This window comes from Barbus barbus (genome assembly GCF_936440315.1).
Source record: "Barbus barbus genome assembly, chromosome: 20".
Lineage (NCBI taxonomy): Eukaryota > Metazoa > Chordata > Actinopteri > Cypriniformes > Cyprinidae > Barbus > Barbus barbus.
The window spans coordinates 26,574,133-26,596,835 of NC_136748.1; the positions used below are offsets into that span (position 1 = coordinate 26,574,133).

Consider the following 22,703-nt stretch of genomic DNA (forward strand, 5'->3'; position numbering starts at 1 on the left):
AATCAGGATTTATTTGATCTTTTATAACATTATAAATGTCTTTACTATAATTTTTTATCAATTTAATGCATGGTATACATACATATATAAACGGATTTGAGCCAGTCTTTTACAGAGACTCTCTCTCATTTTGGTATTTGATATTTATGTTTATTATTAACTTTGAATATGAGGTAACACAGTAGCAAGTTGTCTGATCTTTACAGAGATTTCTAATCATTCATCTCTCAGCGAACTGATTATCAGTGGCATTTATTTCCATTTTCTTGTGTTTTCCCCCTTTCATTCAAACCCCTGCCGATTGAGCTGAAATGACTTATTCGCAGAAATCCTTCGACGCTGATAACACCAGTAGTTATGCCACATTGCTAGATGGAAACTTTGAATTTATGTGATATTTATAACGCCTGTGGCATTAACCGACTTTATCCCCAAAACAGAGCAAACTGCAGCTGCTGCATTAGCCGTCTTCGCCGTTCTGTGCAGCAAAATACATTTTGTAGATTGCATGGAACTCCTCCCAGCAAGCAGCGCCTGCTTTATCCAAACGCACAGCAGCGTTCCTGCCCAGGCTCAGCAAAAGAAATTCTCTGTTTTCATGAACGAGTGATCACAACTTTGGTGTTTGTGTTCACCATTGGGTGTGTTCTCATGTTTCTGTGTTCTATTGAGGGAACGAGACATACTGAAACAACCACGGGCTTTATCAGCAACTGTCAGCATGAGTGACTGGTGTAAGGAATGGTTGGCGGTGGGATGTGGTCGGTAGTTAGTTTATATCCACCTCAGGTTGCTATAGACACCTGTCAGTAGAATGTTTGTCTCTGCTTTGGCTGCGGTCTCTATGTACTTTTTTTTTTGCCTGTAGATAAATGCTCTCTATTAAAAGGTTATTTTACATTTCCCATCTGATAGCTTTTTGTGGCAGTGTTAATGTTTAACTGGGCTGTAGAGTTAGAGGGCAGGTTCGTTGGGATCCCACCCCTGTGATCAGGTATCTTACGGTTCTGGTTAATGTTTAACAGAGTCCTCAGGTCGTCTGTCTGGCAACCTTTATAACTAGACCAACACACACTGCTGTTTTTAACGAGTAGCATATGTTTGGTTGAATGCAGTGAATGGAATTTTAAAATGTACAAGGAGTTGTTAGCATTTTTTTTATAAGTGGGTTTTCACTGTCACTGTTACTGTTGCTCATACTTTAAGGAATAGTTGTAAAAATGTACTTGCCCACAAGCCATCCCAAATTTATAAGAGTTTGAATGGGTGCCGTCAGAATGAGAATCCAAACAGGAGATAAAACGTTGCAATTATCCACGAGTAATCCACACCACACATGTCCATGAATTAATGTTTTGTGAATTGAAATGTTCCATGTTTGTAGTACATAAATTCATTAAGTATTCATTAAGTATTTTAAAACTTCAAACCATTGCTTCTGGATTAAATACGAGTCCTCTATCCATAATATTGCTTTCTCCAGTGAAGTTTGACCTTTCACATGCAAAGAGAGTCCAAAACCGTTCTAACCAAATATGCTGCTGGATTTTGATGTGAGAGGACAACAGGGGATGGACTTTTTCACTGGAAGAAGCATTATTATGCATTATGCACTCATATTTTAGCCAAAAATGACTGTTTAAAGTTAAAATGCCTTAATTATGGATTTGTTTCTTAAAAACATGCAGCTTTTTAATTCACAAGATGTTACTCATTGTGATGTTTTTATTAGCTGTTTGGACTTTCTGACGGCACCCATTCACTGCAGAGGATCTAGTGATGTAATGCTAAATTTCTCCAAATCTCTTCTGATGAAGAAAAAAATCTCGGATGGCCTGAGGTTGAGTCAGTTTTCAGCGTTCAATTTTATTTTTTGTATGTACACTTTTTTAAAAATTATGATTCTTAAATGACATCTGTGGTATGAAGAACCTTTAACATCCATCCAATCTTTCCATTGCACAAAAGGTTCTTTATAGTGAAAATAAATTCTTCAGATTATTAAAATATTCTTTGCACTAATTAAAAAAGGTTCTTTAATGAACAGTTCACTGAAAGGTTCCTGTAGTGGAACCAAAAATGTTTCTTGTATGCCATTGCCTCAAACCCTTTTGGAACCTTTAATTTTAAGAGTGTAGTATAATCGCATATAATTTCACACATCTGTCACCGCTTCTATGTAGTGAACTGTGCACTAGACAGGTTGCGTTTATATGCCTGTTTATGGGGCTCCATCATACTAGCATCTCCATTCCTCTGAGTGGGATAGGAACGTCATATCCTACTATAATGATTCTCATAAAGTGGGGACCAGGATGGACCAGTTGTGTCTGTGAGGGGGTGGGTGGACTTAGATAAGATAATCCATAGTGTGGCAATGCTTCTCTGCCCTTGTTTGTCACTGTCATTGGACCTTTGTACCCAATATGTTTGCATTTAATTAAACAAAGCACACAACTTTACATCACTTTCTCGACCATCAATATCGCATCAGAATTGATTACCTCCTGCCTTAAAAAAATAAAGGAAGAACCTGACATGGAAACCTTCCTGGAACTAATTAGCAAGACTGAATGAGTAATATGACTTTAAGGCAACAACACACAGGCACATTGGCTAAAGCTGCTGCCAGTCAATCCTGATATCTCTGTCACTATAGACACATGCAGGCATGCGAGCCAAACAGACGTTTTGTATTGTATTGTCAACTAATCGTGGCATTGTACTAAATGCATTGTTTCGCTGGCTAATATGAATACCCACTTAATAGCGCTGTGGTTTTCTGTATGTCTGTGGTCGCAGGTGAGCACGGCGTACCTGTGTGTGTTATTACAGCCGTTCATCTCATTTCTGCTTGAATAAAAAGAGGAGCAGGTGTTATCATTATTTAGACCTGATATTGACATCTCTGTGCTCTTGGTGTCATATTAAATCATATTAGTCCTATGCAGTTTGTTGGCAGCTTTTTAAGCACCCTTAAATGAAATTTATAATAGGACTTGTTAAGGGGAGACAAAATTACTTTTCATTTGACAAACCATAAAACAGGTGATAAAATCTATTAGACGTAGAGTATGTAACCACAAGAAAGAGAGAGCCATATATTTTCATAGCCTTTATATTAATAATCAAACAACAAAAGCCAAATTCAAAATCACACACTGCATTTGACTAAAAGACTTTTGTAGCTTTAATGAGAAACATAGGAAGTTTAATTCTTACAGAGAAGACTATGCTGTTTTATTTTACATTAGGTTATTCAATTTCTCTAGTAGGCTGTTAACTGAATATATTTCGACTTGCATTAAAAAAGAAACTTAAAGCACCGTTTGTTTAATTTGTATGTTTTTTTTATTATATTGTATTCCTTTGCTTTTTTGATTACTGGCAGTTTAATAATTTTGAGGACCTTTTTTGCTTCTTTTAATTTTTAACTGATATTAGTTACTCTGGTATTCTGCTGTGGTGTTGAGAATTGTGACATTTCGCTGGTCTATAAAATGTAGATGTCATAGCAACCTTATCTTCAGAAAATATATATGATATATATCACTATCTATAAATAAATCTTTCATATAAAGTTTTGGTCATATGGCCCACTAATAATCGTTTTAAATAATCATGATTACAATATTGCCCAAAATAACCGTGATTATGATTTTTGTCATAATCGAGCAGCCCTATTATGAATTATCACCTGCTATAGGTAAATGTTCAGTGCACTATAAACCAGTCTGTTTATGATTTTGATAATAAATTTGAATATTATGATAACACATACCAATTTGCAATATAAAGCACTATATTGGACTGTTTTGTACAGGTAAAATAATTGGAAGCGAATGAAACTCATGAATGAAATCTCAAAATGTGTAACTTTAGGCCGTTCATACTCAGGACGAAAACAATAACGATAAAGAACATTTTTATTAAATTACATTTTAAAAGAATAGCAGATAATTGCATAGAGGAATGATAATTGCATTAAGGAACAATATCATTGAAATCACTTTCAAAATAAGTTTTTCCAGGTGATGTATAATAAAAAGGTTAACGTCAAATCATCTGGAAGTGAATGATAATGCAAGCCTCGCAGTTTCAAGTTACAAACAGCTGCACCCGCTCTCACATTAAAAATAATGTAGTTATCTGTTAGCATTTTTTATTCATCACAATGGCAGTTGTTTGACTGCTGCATGCAGCCCTGAAAGCACAAAATCATCTTTGCACATTGGCACGGGCATCATATGAGTGCAGTCACCTGAACTGTAAATGCCATGTCAAATACAGGAATGCCTTGGCAACACTTTAGCATTTTGGTGGCTTTGAATTGCACAGGAAAGCTGCTTCATGTTTTCTTTATAAATGCTTATTCTTTGAAACGTCTGTTTTCTCAAGAAATTGATTTGTTTTTTTGTGACAGTTAGCGGCATTTCGATGTATTACTATTACTTCATAGGAGCTTTTGGAGGTGGTTGAACAGTTCTGCTCGTGTTCTTTGGTTAGTTTGATATGTATCTCTCATCGTCACCCCTACCTTCCGTTTTTATCTTGACCCTCGTTGTCTCAAGCCTTGTTGAAAAACACCTGTCTGAATTTCACCTCGGATTGGATGCAGCGCCGTGAGAGCGCTAATGTATTCTGCTGACATTCTGAGGAATTATTAGCCCCAGATATTGTTTCTTGTACTGACATTCCGTTTGAATATTAGATGTGTCTGTTGATATAGAGTTCTAATTCCCCACCTCCAGGTAAACTGCAAGCATGCTCTCTCGGTGTCTGGGTCAAGTTTCATGTTTGTGTAAGAAATTTGAACATTGGCATTTCTCCTCCTGGTTTGTGAAACATGAGCCTGATGCTACACCGTCAGTCATCCGTTATATTGTTCTTGTAATTTTGATGATTGTCTTTCCCGAGGATCTATTGAAGTGTGCGATGAATAACAAAGATATGTAGTTTTGTAGGTTTTATATGCATTCAAATTGGTATTACTTGGAAATTAACTCACTTAAAAATTCAGTTCAGTTAATTTTAGTTAATATTTTTTCATTCATAAACAACCAATCTATGTTGCCTACTGCATTCGTTAGAATGTGCTGAAAACATATAAAATATAAATTATATACAATATAAATTATGTATCAACTTAAATACCTTAATTTCTACCAACAAAAATCATTGTTATGGGTTAATTCAGGTAGATATAGCACTAAAACTAAAAGCAATTGCAGTTAACAGTGCAGATGTAGAGTGTAAGTTTTAAAGTGTAAGTATTGTTAATAAAATGTACGTTTATATACATTATTTTACATTTAAGGGCAAAATGTGCAGAATTTTGCTTAAAGAATTTAAACATGTTAAACTGTTGATCGTTAAAGGTATTATCAAGTAAGCCATTTTATATTTTATTGAAGTAACCAAAATGTCTCAAAAGTGCAGTTACAGAAAAATGTATGAATAGGCAAGTAGTGTGTGTGTGTGTGTGTGTGTGTGTGTGTGTGTGCGTGCGTGCATATATACAGTCATGGCCAAAAATATCGGCACCCTTGGTAAATATGATCAAAGAAGGCTGTGAAAATTAATCTGCATTGTTAATCCTTTTGATCTTTTATTTAAAAAAATCACAAAAATCTAACCTTTCATTGGATAATAAGAATTTAATATATCATTATGAAATTCCCAGCTCCATGTTGGTGCTTCTTCTCTTCAGTTCACCTCACTCATTTTCTACAGGGTTCAGGTCAGAGGACTGGAATGGCCAGCAGAAGCTTGGTTTTGTGCTCAGTGACCCATTTTTTGTGTTGTTTTTGAGGTTTGTGTTTGGATTATTGTACGGTTGGAAGATCCAAACATGGCACATTATAAGATTTCTAACAGAGTCAGTCACTTATTGATTTTTTAACTGTTGGTATTTGATAGAATCCATGATGCCATGTGTCTAAACAAGATGTCCAGGACCTCCAGCAGAAATATAGGTCCACAACATTAAAAAAACAGCAGTATATTTCATTGTACAAATGGGGTACTCTTTATCCCTGTGTTCACCAAACCAATCTCGAGTGTTTGCTGCTAAAAAGCTCATTTTTTTGTTTCATTTAGACTCTTTATATGATGCTTTTTGGTCATTTCTGGAGATCAACTGTGTTGATCCTTATTCACTTTTATTGCATTGAAAAGAGCATGAACGTTCTTCACTTTTGTGTTCCATTATAAAGAAGCCTGTTTATTCCTGTTTGGAGATATTCCTGCACTTGTTTAAAAGCCTGTTCCAAACCCATCTCGAGTGTTTGCTGCTAAAAAGCTCATTTTTTAGTTTCATCTGACCATAGAAGACAGTCCCATTTGAAGTTCCAGTCGTGTCTGATAACTGAATATGCTGGAGTTTGGTTTTGGATGAGCTAAGATAATTTTTCTTGAAACCCTCCCAAACAACATGTGGTGATGTAGGTGCTGTTTGACTATTTCTTTTTATTTAAGGGTTTCTGACCCCGAGACTCTCCAGCTGTGGTCCTTGGAGAGTCTTTAGCCACTCAAACACTCCTTCTCACCGTGCATTAGGACGATATAGATGCATGTCCTCTTCCAGGCAGTTTCGTAACATTTTATGTTGATTGGAAATTCTTAATTATTGCCCTGATGTTGGAAATGGGAATTTTCACTGCTCTCTCTCTCTTTTCTTAAAGCCACTTCACCAATTTGTGAAGCTCAATTATCTTTTGCTGCACATCAGAAATATATTCTTTGGTTTTTCTCATTGTGATGGATGATTAAGGGAATTTGGGCTTTGTTTTCCCTCTTATTTATATTTCTGTGAAACAGGAAGTCATGGCTGGATAATTTCATATTCTTAATCACCCTGGAGTGCTCAAAATTGTGAATATGAATGGGAATATACTTCAGAGATATGTTACTCATAAGAATTTCTAGGGGTGCCAATAATTGTGTCCAACGTGTATATGAGAAAAACATTTATTTCATATTGAGATTTCCCCCCATTTTAAATTCTTATTATCCAATGAAAGGTTACATTTTTGTGAATTTTTTAAATAAAAGATCAAAAGGATAAACAGTGCAGAATAATTTTCGCAGCCTCCTTTGATCACATATTTACCAAATGTGCCTATATTTTTGGCCATGACTGTGTGTGTGTGTGTGTGTATATTTTTTATTTTATTTTATTTTTATTTTATATTTATTTATTTATATTATTTTATGGAATACTGACATAAGGTGTGGTAACACTTCTTTCAAGCAGCCAATTGAACATGGCCAATTCACGACTGACTCTATCACTAATTACACTTGTGTATCAAAACTGTATTTTCAGTGTGCTACAGCATCAGGCTGATGAGACCAGTCTGTACAGTCCTGCCACCTCAAACCAGAGCCAGCCCCAGATTCAGCCCCTGCTGCACCGTCTGAAGCAGCTGACGTCAGAATTTCAGAGCGCTCAGTCCCAGTTGTGTCTGACCCAGGAGAGAGAGAGGGAGGCCAATGAGAAAGTGCAGAGGTGGGTACAGACGTGTGCTTTCTGGTTTAACATGGGGAAGTTTAAACAACATACCAAAACCATGTTAAACTCTGTCTACCAGTCAAAATTTTGGAATGATTAGGATTTTTTAAATGGTTTTTGAAGATCTTTATATCATTACCAATGTTTTCAAAAATTTTCTGCTTAATATTTTTGTGGAAAATAAAATATACTGTTCAAATGTTTTGGCATAAAGACATTTTTAAATGCTGTTCTTTCTATGCATTAAAGAATTCTAGAATTCAGCTTTCACAAACATATTAAGCACACTGTTTTCAGCATTGATGATAAGAAGAAATGTTTCTTGAGCAGCAAATTAGTATATTGGAATGATTACTGAAGGATCATGTGACACTGAAGACTGGAGTAACGATGCTGACAATTCATCTTTGCATCACAGGAATAAATTATATTTTTAAATATATTCAAATAGAAAAGTTATTTAAAATTTTAATAATATTTTACTGTTTTACTGCATCATTAATCAAATAAATACAGCTTTGGTGAGCATAAGATACTTCTCACAAAAACATTTAAAAAAATTCTTGATTATTCCAAACTTTTGACCAGTTGTGTGTGTGTATTTATATATAAATTTGGGTTCTTAGGATATTTTTTCACTTGATAATGACAGTTTTGTCCTCATTTGCCCATTTACTTATTTACCCTTCTTTAGTTTCAAGTTCCAAACTTGTATAACTTTATTCTGTGAAACAGAAAAAGAGATGTTACACAGAATGTTCGTGCTGCTCTTTTTCATTCTGTGACCATGAATGAGAACAGATGCTGTTAAGCTGAAAATTAGAAGAAAATACCATTAAAGCAAAATTACAAAATTAGTCTTAACTAAATCCACATGACTCATTTAGACTCTTTATATGATGCTTTTTGGTCATTTCTGGAGATCAACTGTGTTGATCCTTATTCACTTGTATTGCATTGAAAAGAGCATGAACGTTCTTCACTTTTGTGTTCCATTAAAGAAGCCTGTTTATTCCTGTTTGGAGATATTCCTGCACTTGTTGGACGTTCCTAAAGCCTGTTCTCTCAGTCTCTCTAACCTTGCCCTCTTGATCTTTTCTGTACATTGATAAAAACTGGTCGTCAGATAGATATTCCCTCTCTCTCCCTCTTGTCTCACTCGCATAGGGAGCTCCCCACACAAAGCAAGCACAGGGCGGCCTGCTGATCTATTTACATAATGAATTAACCAAAGGGGGTGGAGATGCTAAGCTGAGGGGGTGCTCAAAACACAGAGAGAAACCCCCACTACCCCATCACAATGACAGAACTTTAGTGCACTGTTTACACATGCCGCTCTGAAGGGTTTCCATTTTCAGAGGTAAGATCACACAGCCTCTGCTGCATGACATGAAACTCCATGTCCCACAATGCACTTTGCTTTGAGCGGTGCTGCTGTCCTCACCTAGACAGCGTGTTTGCGTACATTGGTCTGACCAAGCGGCGTCCGCAGTGCAAGGTTCAGTCGTGTGAACTGCTCATTTCACCCCTGCGCAGGACTACTGGAAGAGTCTCTGTGTAGTATTACTGGAAGCTAACAACTTCCCTGTATTCTGAGAATCAGCATGTTATTTATTGCTCGAGGCCCTGAATTTGTGCCAAATCACTTCTTAAAGGAATAGTTCACCCAAAAATGAGCATCATTTATTCTCCCTCATGACTTTCTTTGTTCTGTGGAACACAAAAGAAGATATATTTTGAAGAATGTTGGACATCGCTGATTTTCATTGCATGGGGAAAAGCACATTGAGACATTTCTCAAAGTATCTTCTTTTGTGTTCCACAGAACAAAGAAAGTCAAACAACATTAGGGTGAGTAAATGATGTTCAAATGTTCATTTTTGGGTGAGCTGTCCATTTAAAGGAGTACTTCACCTAAAGACAAAATTGTCATTCCTCACATCATTTCAAATCTGTTTGTATAGGATATATTTATTTGATGGAGAGTTCTGTTTTTGTACATAGTGATCATGACCATGTTTTCAGAGAATAACAACCGGAATTTGGTCTGTTCCATGTAAGCCATCACATGACACCAGAAGACTTTAAATTTAGCATACAAGTCACATGGACTGCCTTTCTGTTGCTTTCTGATTATTATTTTTTACATTCACTGATGTGTTATTTTAGTATCATAGAGATACCAGTATAGATTTTATTTATGTAATGAATTTTTATTTCAGTTTCAGTCTTCGTTTCAGTCTCAGTTATTTTAGCACATCAATTTAAATTAAATTAAAATGAGAAATGTTGCTTTGGCAACTAAATAAGACTAGGTTTTTATTGTAGTTTGTTTTATTTTAAGTAATAGTGTTTTTTTCTGTTTTTAGTTTTAGATAGTATCTTATCACTGGGGCAGTAACCTTTAAGTGACAACTTTGCACCTTAACTTTGCATGTACCCATAAAAGGTGAATATTTGTAGCTTACAGTAGAGTAAAAATATGTGCCCTTAAGATACTACTATGAATTTTTTAAGTGCAAATAAACTACAAAGATGTCCATTCGATGGTGCTGCCACAGTGATGAGCTGTTGTACCTCTAAAGGTACAATTTATGTACTTTTTATTGAGTGTATGACCTGTGTTGTACAGATAATAATTTTAATTATTAAAATTATTTTAAAAATCCTCTTTTTGTTGAGTTTATGGGGTGAGTAAATGTGATAGAATGTGAAACAACACATTCTTCTTGCAGCGAGCCCTCATGTATTGATGGTTGGGGTCTAGGCGATGGCTATTTTGTCTCATATGAGCAAAGGATAACATGAGTGTTAGCTTCTGCGTGAGTGTACGACTGGGATCATCCGCAGTAAGCAGGATCGGATCAGCGCCGGTCGCACCTGACCGCTAGCTGACATTCAGATGGATGCCCTGCACTCACTGGGCTCCAGGCGGCCTGTGGGAAGCCGCTCTGACGTGGGCCTCGTCGCATGACGGTGAGAAGAATGCAGGGGTGATGCGCTCGGCCTCCAGACTCCCACAGCGGAGCGAACCGGGGAGGAGGAAGCCCAGTGCCGTCCCAGAATGTGGCACCTGAGTGCTGTTCCTCCAGGCCCATTGACAGAAGAGCTGAGCTGAATGTCTAATGACCTCCTGAATCAAATTTGGCCGTGAGAAGTGCACAAAGGACCTTTTCATTGGCCCGACGGCCCACAAATGGGCTGCGGCTGGTACGTCCCATCCAGGGATATTACTAACTACAGGGATGTTTACTAAAACCATTACAAAAAACTTTTGTTACTTGAAATAAAATACATTTTAACAGAAATAAAAGATTTATTTTATATTTTAATTTTATTATAAATGCACTTATTTTATTTCAGCTAGTTGCTGAGGGAACATTTCTCATTTTCATGTAGTTTAACTTGATGTACTAAAATAAAATAAATACAAATTATATATATATATATATATATATATATATATATAAAAACTAATTCAGAATATTAATTAAAAAACTATTATATATAATATACATTTTTATTAAAAAAACAACAAACAAACTTTTTTTATTTCAGGAAGCTGCTGAGGTAACATTTCTCAGTTGTCATGTAGTTTAACTTGATGTACTAAAATAACTAAAACTATAACTAAAATAACCATTCATACAAACCATATATATATATATACAGTATATATATTTTTTAAATATAGTAAAAATGACAAAAACACACAACAAAATTACTTAAAACTTTCACTAAAATTAAAATGAAAAAAATCAAATATAAACTTATTCAGAAGACACTGGTACTAAAATAACACTGGTCGTATTATGCTGCAGTCTGACAGGCTGATTTTGTCCCGTTCTGCATCTCACGCATCGCTAAAAATCCCACTGCAGCCGTCCGAGTTATCAGCATGATCTTATAGCATTTCATGTAAGCATTTTTGTCAGGCATTGTCGTGGCATAATTATAGATTACGAACAGGATCTTCTTTTGCATTGAAACATGGATATGTTGTCGTCCCATACATAAAACGTGCTGTTGTTTAGAATTTATGCACGGCTGCTGTTTACTCTGTGTTATTTGAGCTGGAATTGTTGGTTTTGCGACTCCGTGAATTCTTAATCGGGATTTGTGCTTTTGCCGGCTCTACCCTCGCGTGTATGTTTGGGTTTACGGCCACTCTCTGCAAACAGTGTTCACCAAATCCTCCCCAGCCCGCAGGCACACCTTGGAGATCCTGCCACGGAAAGGCAGACCTGTTAATTGTGTAAACATGACAGGGAGGCTAATGAATATATTTAAAACGCTAAAAATGTGCACACAGGGGGGAAAGGTGTTTCTGTGCATGTTTATGGAGGAGAGACAGTCTAGTGTTGTCTGTCTGCATGTTTGTGTGTTTTGGGTAGAATTGCGTGTGTGATATATGATGGCTGTTTGCTTGTATATGTATATATGCTCATGTGCGTGGCCTGTTCATTTAGCAACAGTGACCTTTTATAAATATTAGTCTGCTGTTTTGAACCGTCCCCACCCCCTCATCTTCCCCTCTTTCGCTCCAAATTGACGCATTTGTTTTGGCCACAGAGCGCCTCTGAGAAATACGTATGGTCCTGCGGCTGCTCTTCAATCTCTCTGTACGGAAAAACAGGTGGAGACTTCGGCAGGAGCAAGGCTTGGGTCAGACCACTCCCATATGCTCACTTGATAAGACTGAGAAACCTCAGTAGACAATACTAGCACTGGCTATGCTAAGCACGTCTTATCAGGATTGCTATGAAGGCTCTGATAGAGCTGGGCTTGCTTTGTTGTTGTAAGACGGCTTGAACTCAATGTTATCGGCTCTTTTTATTTGAAAAAGCTTGGATTTATCAATCCTGAGCTCTCTACAACCTTCTACATTTGTCATGCGTGCCTTTATTTAATGTAATTAATTAATATATTAAATACTTAACTTTCAAGTCTGACTTTCAGATCACTGAATACTGAAAAATTGACTCTGAGCATTATAGGTATTTGGATCTTATAAGCAATCACGCCAACCTAGCATTGTGCTTGTGGCTAAGAAATTGAGAAGTACCGTATGTTTTCTTCATAAAGTGTAAAAATCTTGTAATTTAATTCATGTATTGTCTAAAATAAATTACTGAAATTTATGCATACAATTTTCTTTCATTGTTTTTTGTCATTCATATTTAATTGAGAGATTGTAACCTGAACAAATTTGAGATTTATACATTTAAATAAAATGCACTTTAATTTCTGTATGTTTATAGATGGATGGATATAGATTTATATATATTTGGATATATATATATATAGAGAGAGAGAGGGTATTAGTAGTTTTGTTGTGCTTTTTTTGGTAATTTTTCTTTTTTTTTTTTTATGTCTAGTTTTTTATTCATTTTCATATATAGACATGACAAACATAATGCATTGAATTTAAATAAAATGTATATGCAAATCTCAAATTTGTTTGAAATATTCACACACAAAATTTCTATATAAATTATAATTTGATATAAAAAAGTGATTTAATTTAGCTTGAATATTATAACAAATAATAATCATAAATCTTTTTTCTTTAAGTAATGTCACTTTAAGCAAGTTAAAGTGTTTATTAACTATTTATTGCATAGTATAACATCATCTGAAGTAATATCAAAGTTTCTGAAGAGTATTTTTTTTTGGAGCGGAAGCAGCATTTGTTTGGATGGAGAGAAGCAGGTCTGCTTTGGTTCCCATTATTCATTTGCTCCTGAAGAATCCCTTCACCCATCTAGATCTCCCTCCATTTCCACAGAGTCTGTGGGATCATCGCCCTCATAAGCACAGGTTTAGTCACCCCGACCAATCACATGACACCACACACAGGCTTCTGTTTGCTGGAGTAAAGGCAGGCGGATATTTGGAGGATTTGGGCATTGACACCAGCATGGATGTCTCACCCACTTTAAGAAGTGTCTACATCCACTCTCCGCATATTTCCGTTCCTCCAAGAGCACCCTTGTGTGAGGAGAAAACAGCTAAGAGCTGGCCTGCGTTTGTCTTGCTCTACTTTCATTTACACAATCACTTATATCTGCCTTCCCTCTCTGTGTCTTTCCGTTCTCAGGTTGGAGCGGCTGGTGGAGGTGTTACGGAAGAAAGTGGGCACTGGCAGTGTCCGGAAAGTCATCTGACCGACTGGCCGTCGGGTGACCCGAGCAGACGGCCACATCTGGTGACCAGGCTGCAGCGTTTAACTCTGAGCAAACAGCCGAAGCCTGGCCTGGGCAAACACAGGCTCAGAAACGCCATCGTAAATGTTTAACCACATTCTCTCTGCAGTCACCAATGAAACTACTGCAGCCAGCCTTTTACCTCCACACTCTATCTACTACTCCAAAGGTTTTCTTTCTTTCGTTCTTTCTTCTCCTCTCGGTCGATTTTTACTTACAGTGTGAGGTTAAGTCTTGTTAAACAAGGGAGATTTGATTGGACGATTACTTTGTGAGGTACTGAGACTTTATTTTTCATAAAAAGCCAGCTGTTTTTGGACAAAGCTGGGATTTGGGGATGGACAAACTGGACTATAGATATTTTACATTTTTCCCAAATTAATAAAGGGAGTTATAACAACAATATCAGTCGACACAATCAATATTTATGATCATGAATGCTTGTTCGGTATTTACTCTTAAATTTTATTTAATAATAAATCGTTTCTGTGATTATCAATTAGTGTTTTTAGATATATTGACAATAGAAATTATAGGATAAATCCTTAAAATATATATATATAAAAAAAAAAATCAAATCAAATGTAATTATGCAGTCCACTAATAGAGAATATAGTTGTATAATTGTTAAATGTTTGTTTTACATGACTCACATGAACCCTCTTATTTATTAAGTAAATATGAAACAAGTCTTTTGAGTAGAAATAACAGTCTTAATGTTTTTCTAAATTTGTTTTTAATTCAAATTAATTTTAAAACTACACAATCATGTTCCAAACACAACTATTCAATCAAACCCATAAATAGCACTCTTTTTAATTCAAGTAACATACATTAAATGTTGTGCTGGGTGAAATATTGTTGAAATATTTGCAATTATTCTTTACTTTTAATACTTTTTAATGTGTTCTTAAAATTTGTATTGTTTATTGCAAACACGATTTAAAATCACATCCCAACATTTTAGTAAAAAAAAAAAAGTCTGTTAATTTTGGAAGTGCACAATCAGATATACAGTATATTGTGGGAATGGCATTTCTGAAAAAAAGGGGGTTGATTATTCTTTGAATTCTTATTAATGTGTTGCGAGTGTTTAATGGGAACTGCTTTGCATGCTGATAATTTACAAACAAAATGGGCCAAAGAGATCTGTCGACCTTTACCAACGACTAGATACCCCAAACAATTATATAAGCATGCTTAATGTTGCCTTTCCCTGTCCGTCCTTCAGCAGAGCTCTTCTTCAGCCTGATCGATTATGTACTCAGAAATATGTTAGATGCACCGGTGAATAAAGAAAGAGCTGTTTAGACCAGGCGTGCCACTGAGTGTCCCTCCCCTCAAATAAACGCCCGACACCAGGACAAGCTTGTCGATTTTCCTCCTATAGGTTACCGTGGAGATGGCACAACCTGGGTGTCCCGCCACATCCCTATGGAAAACACTTGCCCTTTGATGGTGCAACTTTTTTTTTTTCTTTTTTTTCTCAGGCGAAAAACTTGTGAAAAAGATGTGCGTTCTTAAATGATTTGTTTGAGATGTGTGTGTTTTAAGTGACTTGTTTGAGATGTGGATGTTCCGAGTGGGGCTGGAGGCTGTGTTTATTGGGGCATGTGGAGTGAAATGCCCCATTACCACCCCCAAATTCAGTGTGCGTGATCATCGACTTACAAAAAAACTTTTATACGCTTTAATTAAAACCGTGTTTCGGCTGCACATATTGAATGACCCTCAGAGAAAAGCACCACTGATCCGGTTGCTATAACAACACCAAATATTTCAAGCTCTCTCTTTTTCTCTGTCTGCTTCTCATAGTAGCTGTTTATTTATAAAAATATAGTGCACATTTTCTATGGCACGTTTTTATTTTTCCCAGGTTCTGATGAAGCTGATAAATTTGTGTTGTTTGGAATGTTAAAATTGTGCATTGTTGACATGTATAACCTTATATTCTGAATTGAATATAATATAAATATTGAACTTATATTAATTTAGACCAGAGTACCAGAATTTCATAATAGCCTATTTAAGCTTATTTGCTAATCTTTTCAATTTAATTACAGGTTTCAAAGGGTTGTTTGCAGCAACGCCATAGAAGAACCATTTTTGGTTTCCCAAAGAACCTTTCAGTGAACCGTTCTTAAAAGAACAATTTTTATTAGTGAGAAGAAATATTTTAATAATCTAAAGAACCTTATAAAGGTTCCATGGATGTTAAAGGTTCTTCATGGAACCAGTAAAGAACCTTTATTTTTAACTTTTTGCGTTATTCATTTGTAATTTTGCATTCTTTCAAATGCATTATTCCTGTAATCGTCGAATAATAAATTACATAAAATTAAAGGAATGAAAATATAAAGAAATGCACTATGCAATGAAACTCCAATGAAGCCAACTGGCCGTTTCTATCCAAAAGCCCCTGTTGTAGAATAATGAAGACACAAAACACGGAACGCCGCGAGGGGAGTGCGAGACCACCAACCTGACATGGTCGATGCATATTAGAGGGGCACAAAGCTCTAATAAACTTCTCCCGTATCATTTTTAATGGAAAAGCAGCTGCTTCTAAAGCTGATGTCGGATAGAGATCTCTCCCTCTTCTCTCTCGCCCTTTGAAAGGCCCTTTCTTTCGTGTGTGTGATTCTGAAGGGGTATTGCTTTGCTCTTTTCGTTGGCCAAGCACAATTGTGTTATTGGAGATAATTAATTCAATCCCCATCAGAAGGTATTAGGAGCGCCTTGGCCCTGTAGTGCTTTTCCAAACTCAGAATGAAAAGAGGGAGAAGAAAGGTCTACGGGTAGACCCGCTGATGGGCGCTTTGAACTAAAGGGCCGTGCGTATTGTTGTCGAAATTTTGCTCCATAAGGCTGAAGAAAGCGCCAGAGCTTTTGATGGGGGAACGAGAGATGCCACATAAGTTTGAACGCTGCCTGCTGATCGCATATGTTAAGCTGTGCAAAGTAATTGTGCAATGCAACATAGAAATGTCGAAAAGCGTTATATAGAAATAAAACCGTCAAATGTTGCCCTGTGCAATCACTGCGTCAATTACAAACAATAAAATACCCAAGCAAATGATTGCATATCTAAATTATACATGCCACTATTTAAATTAGACGGAAATATGGGATTAAATGAGCAGTCTGTTATTCCTTTCAATGCACTCGTAAAGAGTTTTCCCTAAAATGTGTTAAATATTTCTGCACTGCCCTTGTAAACTGTTGGATTTTCAGAAGCGCATATTAATAATCCTTTGCTTTCATTATCATCATCATCAGAGCGGACCACTTCGAGTCACTGTTTCTGTCACAAAGATTTGTAAATGATTTAAATAAAACAATGTTTATGTAAAACCCAAATATACATAATCAAATCACACCTAACGGCAGCGATACAGCAATGTGATTTATGAGCTGAAATGTAATTATTTTAAATTGTGCATTAAAGAGTAGGTATAATGAGCTAACTAAAATGATAAGAATTAATGGTATAATATTTTTCATTTGTATTTTATTTATAGTTTGAATTTGTATATTATTTAATCAATCCCCTAAAGTTCACATGATTTATTTGTTATGTGTAAGCAGGCATTTCTGTTAGATATTTAGACATTTTTAGGTAAATATATCAAATGTAAAACGATCTGTTTTATAATGCACAGCGTGCGCAAAAGAGAATGTAATTTAGATTTAAACATGCAATTAAACGTGCTTTTAATCCTTACAATATTGGATCGTTCCCCCCCAAAAAAGTAACATTTTATTTTAAGTTATTATTAATATTATTATTTACAAATTTCAGTGTCGATTATTGCAATTATTATTAACTTTTCCATCTCCACCAGCCTAAATATTTCTGTTGCGAGCTCTAATTCAGTCTCAGAAAAATCGACCGCATCGAACCCTACTTTTGAAAAAAAAAAAAAAAAAAAAGTTTTCTTTATTTTTAAATCGAATTAAAAAGAAAAAGCACAAATATCAGCTGTTTAACCTTAGTTTATAGGCTGCACATATCGAGATTTCTCAAGCCTGAAGTCAATTATCCATTTTATTTACGCATCGGGGGGGAATTACAAGATAATTAAATGAATTTCACGGCTACTCAGCCAAAATGCATGTATACAAAATACCATGATCAAAGTCAAATCTGTTCAGGTTCACGTGCCCATCATGTAGGTTACGCTCCACAAAAAGATGATTTGGCCTCTCTATGATATTGTTTAAAATCCCATTTAAAACGAGATCGGATCTTTTATGAAGCGAGTCTTTGAGGCTGCGCGTGTGTTAGATTTGGATTTTCTCTTGGTCTTTTACCAACAACAAGTCAAAACCAGACGGGCTCAGCCAAAAGCTGGCTTTGAAAGCAGACAGCCTATTTTGAAGAATTCAATTTGATTAAAATAGCATCTATTTCTATTTTATTTCAAGTCATTATTGAGCATGCATTGCTTTTAATAGCTTGGCACACAATAATGCGAATGCAAAAGAATAAATAGAATAGCCTAATTATTTCAACAACAAAAAAATGAATCGAAATAAAAAAAAAAATCAGATATTCTTATTAAATTAATATCTAGTTTTTTTTTAATCATTTGCGAATGTATTTTCACGAAAAATGCATGCATGAAATCGCCTTCATAATTTCACCTCTTTGTATAAAAATATCACAAACGTTTTGCTTGATTAAGAAATACATTTTTTTATTCACAATGCATTTCCACCTTGGATTCATTTATTTCAATACAAGATTGGGAAGTGTTTTTTTTTTGTCAAAACGAGGTAAGTAAACCCCAAAATAATGAGTAAAATGACAACATTCAAATACATCTGCAACAGACAGGGGCATCGCTTTTGCTTTTATACCAGCAACAAGACCAAAGTTGACCTTCATTCGTGCACGTTGTAACACAAAGGGGAACTACAGGTTTGAGGATCACAACAAGTATTTTACAAGCTCAAAATGATTTAAATACACTAGCAATGATTTATAACTGGGATATACAATCATTGGGAACACTTTACAATATTTTATTATACACATACACATGTTGTTATATTTTAAAGTAACAGTTCCTTTGCTGCAAGTGCATGCAAAAAATAAAATAAAGTTTTTTTGTTTTCGTCGCCAACTGACTAAGATGTATTAAGAACAGGCCTGGAATACACACCTTGGTAGTAAGAGGCCTCTAAAGCCGAAGGGTCCATGCTGGCTCTCCCGGCCATGGGCAAACTGGAAGACATCCCTGAGCCATAGGAGGAATATTGCAACGCTTGTTCATACGCTTTCAATTCCAGTTTATGCTGTTGCTCTGAAGAGGACATTAAATTATTGATGGAAAACGGGTGGTTGAAGGAGTAATGGGGATCTCCTTTGAGGTGCAGCTGGGGTTCGTGGGCCATAGAGTGCAGCGAGGACAGGGACGTGGACACGGGGTGCACCTGTGGGCCGGTGCTCTTCAGTTCAGAGCCGGCAGTGCTAGCGCCCCTGTGGTCCAAACTGGGAGGACTGGACGACTGGTTCGAGGACGTTATGGAGCTCGAGTCCATGTGGCCAGGTTTGCTGCTGGTGCTGTCGCTGGCCGGCGAGCCCGAGCCGCTCGACTGCTCTCGCTTTCCGTCTGACCTCTTTCCGTCCGACAACTTTTTGTCGCATTTAAAGCGCTTCTGTCTTCGCAGGTAACAGCCATTCTCAAACATATTCCCAGAATCAGGGTGCAGAGCCCAGTAGGAGCCCTTTCCCGGCTTGTCGGGCGACCGGGACACTTTGACGAAGCAGTCGTTGAAAGACAACGAGTGCCTGATGGAGTTCTGCCACCTCTGCTGGTTCTGACGGTAGTAGGGGAACAGGTCCATTATCCACTGGTAAATCTCACTTAAGGTAAGCATTTTGCTGGGAGCCTGCTGGATGGCCATTGTGATGAGGGAGATGTAGGAGTAGGGCGGCTTGGCGTGCGGGTAACTTCTCCTGAAAGTCTTGTTGTCTCTGGCCCGGTTCAGGTTGGGCTGCGCGTATGTCATGGAGCTCATGGTGGGGCTCATGCTGGAGTACGGGTTCAGCGCGTTCATGGAGCTGTGCTGAGCCGTCATGGCGTTCAGGTTAGACGGGCTGAGCGCGGTGCCCATGGTCGACACGCCGCCGCTCATCCCGTTCATGGCGCCGGTGGCACCCGGGGGCATCCCGGCCATGGTGCCTGGGCTCAGTCCCGTACTCAGCGCTGGGTTCGCGTAGGACATGTTGAAAGAACTGGAAGTCATATTCCCACTGGTGGACATGCCCATGTAACTGTTCATGTTATTCATGGAGCTCAGGCCAGCGTTCATGCTGCTGTTCGTCATGGGAGAATAGACCTGAAATAAATAAATAGTGGCTTTTAGTATTCAGCACTTTTATTCGTATAGAATGTAATTTTGCATCTTTTCTCTGAGACAATAATGTAATTTCACCTATTAAAAAAATCGTTATTTAAAAAGTTACAGTATAAACCGATTTCTTAAACAAGGCAGCAATTTCAGACCATTAAAATAGTAGCTATTAAAAAAAATGTGAGAACATTTTAATTTTTAATCTGTTTTTATTTTGTTGTTTTTAAAATAACGAAATATTAAATGTGCAATCGCTGATGCACTTAACGTATTTTATTTTATAGTAGCCTACAAATATAGACTGTTTTATAGAATTTAACAGCCTAATAAATACATTTTGCTCAAATTAAACGAGACAAAATAGTAGGCTATCTTGTAAATTTGCATAATATATAATACATAATCGATAATAAATTGAATAAAAATAGTTTAGTCAGCTACTAATTTTTAATAGTTTATATTATTTCGATATACAATTATATTAGCTAAACTCTTCCAATTTCAAACTATTGTGACTCACTTGCAATGGCATCACTGCTGCCACCAAGTGGGTTGATCAATGGCTGATATTTTTTCAGCTTTTCCGAATATTTACATTTCATTTTTCAGTCTTTTTAAAAATGGTTTGCGCCTCGGTTTTAATCGGTTAATGCATTATTCACGTGCATGCAGCAACAAACTTTCAGGCTATTCCAGCAGCTCAGAGTGGAAGTAATAGTCATCTCTCACCTCTTGTGCATCATTATAGTAGCTGCTCCAGTCTGGAGTTTCGTGTCCTTCCATTTTCACTGCGCCCAACATTATGGAGGAAATCCGCAGCTCGTGCACATGCAGTTCGCAGACTCACAGCGCGTGTGTGTGTGAGTGTGTGTGTGCGCGCGTCCTGGCACCGCGCAGTCACTGGTGGGATGTTGTGCGCGGCTTTGGGTAAAGTGAGGAAATGTTGGGACTGAACTGGAGATCTTCCCCTGTCTGTTACGTAGAACACGGTACAGCCCACTTTCTATGTCTCATTTGCCTGGATCTCTCTCCTTCTTCCAGGAACACGTTTACTGCTGTTTTAAACAGGAATGTCCAGTGTGTTTTATTTCACAATACTATTCACAGGAAAAAGTAAAAAAAAAAAAAAAAACTATTTAAATTTCAACACCACGGAATAAACACATTATATTCCATAATAGCCTATTGGATATCTGAAGACTCTAAACATTTTTAGCATATTGTTTTTTTTTTTTTTTGCAAAATAACTTAAATTAAGGAATTATTTAACTTTAGAATTTTTTTTTTTAAACGCAAGTAATTTAATTTTGAATTCAGGTGAGGTTTCAGGTCCTTTGAACTAGAGTGTCATCTGAGGAAATAATATTGTATATAATAATATTTTATATTTGTTTAACTTGCATAACATAATTATAATACTTTATAATATCCTTCATTAATATGCCTTTAGAAGATGTTATAACATGTTCATACAAAATATATATGAATATTTTGAATACACATGCATTATTTTTTAATATTGATTATATTGATGTTATTCTTGAAAGTATTAATGCTGAGTTTCAGTCATTTTTAACTTTAATTTTAAATTATTAAATTTTTAACTACATTTTTTACTTTATAAAAATATTAATAAAGTAAAAGTTATTATTAAATATTACCAAAATGATGCATGCTGTGTCATGTAGGCTATATTTAAATATTAACATGTATGAAAATATATAAAATATTTAATACTTGCAACCTGAAATGTATTATTTAACAGATCATGTAATTATTTATTTTATTAGGCTATTTATTTGTTAAAATTGTTAACAAATCTGTTCAAGCTTCACAGTAATAGCAAATGAAATATTAATCACTTGTAATAACTCTGAAAGCTATTAATTTTGGTATTGAGTCCTGCATTTAGGAAGGACCTGGAAACCCCAGCATCTCCCTCTTCATATTGCTCAGATAAACAAGAGGTCAGATTTCCCACTGTACACCTGCTAATGAGCGAATGACAGCACTGATCATCCACTTACAGCGGATTATCTCCAGTGATCTCTCACACCATTAGAGCACAGATCGATTCCTCACAGGATGGAATGAAATGGCCCTTGAAGCAAAGAACATTAGACCATGTCAAAGCCCCCATGAGAGACAGAGAGGGAGGGAGGGATAGAGAGTATCATCATTGCCTTGTCAGTAGATTAAATGCATGATTTATAAAATAAATAAAAACAGGCTGTTATGTATGTATGTATTTATTTATTTAGCTCAAATGTATAGTTTCTTATAGGTTACAAATATAGTTTTCTTTTAAAAAATAAAAATAAAAGTAGCCCTACTTCTATTATTATTATTATTATTATTATAAAAACTTTTCGTATGTACATTTAATCTGTTAATTAATTTATTTATCTCTCTCTCTCTCTCTCTCTCTGTCTGTTCTAAGATTACGGACTAAAGCACACCATGATTCCTTATACATTTTTAGTATTTTTAATTAATTTTTTTTTTTTTTTTTTGGTGCTATATGCATAAATAAAAATGCTTACATAAAAAAATAAATTATTAACATCAACATAATGATCTAGTACTTGAATATTTTCAGGTTCAGATTTTCTCTGGCACGC

At 36.1% G+C, this 22,703-nt stretch overlaps 2 protein-coding genes across 3 annotated transcripts in view; one reads left to right on the forward strand and one right to left on the reverse strand.

The window, feature by feature from the left end:
- Nucleotides 1–15,028, forward strand: part of mipol1 (mirror-image polydactyly 1) — a 72,844-nt gene extending 57,816 nt beyond the window's left edge. For both annotated transcript variants that reach the window (XM_079442817.1, XM_079442818.1), the window contains exons 13-14: nucleotides 7,328–7,510; nucleotides 13,614–15,028. In XM_079442817.1, the coding sequence (XP_079298943.1) occupies nucleotides 7,328–7,510; nucleotides 13,614–13,680 (250 nt within the window). In that variant the 3' untranslated portion in view covers nucleotides 13,681–15,028. The remainder of the gene's footprint in view (nucleotides 1–7,327; nucleotides 7,511–13,613) is intronic.
- Nucleotides 15,029–18,400: 3,372 nt separating this feature from the next.
- Nucleotides 18,401–21,056, reverse strand: foxa1 (forkhead box A1). The gene is made up of 2 exons (XM_079443435.1): nucleotides 20,812–21,056; nucleotides 18,401–20,067 (listed from the first exon to the last, which is right to left on the reverse strand). The coding sequence occupies exons 1-2, from the start codon at nucleotides 20,881–20,883 to the stop codon at nucleotides 18,853–18,855; spliced, it is 1,287 nt and encodes a 428-aa protein (XP_079299561.1). The 5' UTR covers nucleotides 20,884–21,056; the 3' UTR covers nucleotides 18,401–18,852.
- Between the last annotated feature and the right edge of the window lie 1,647 nt (nucleotides 21,057–22,703).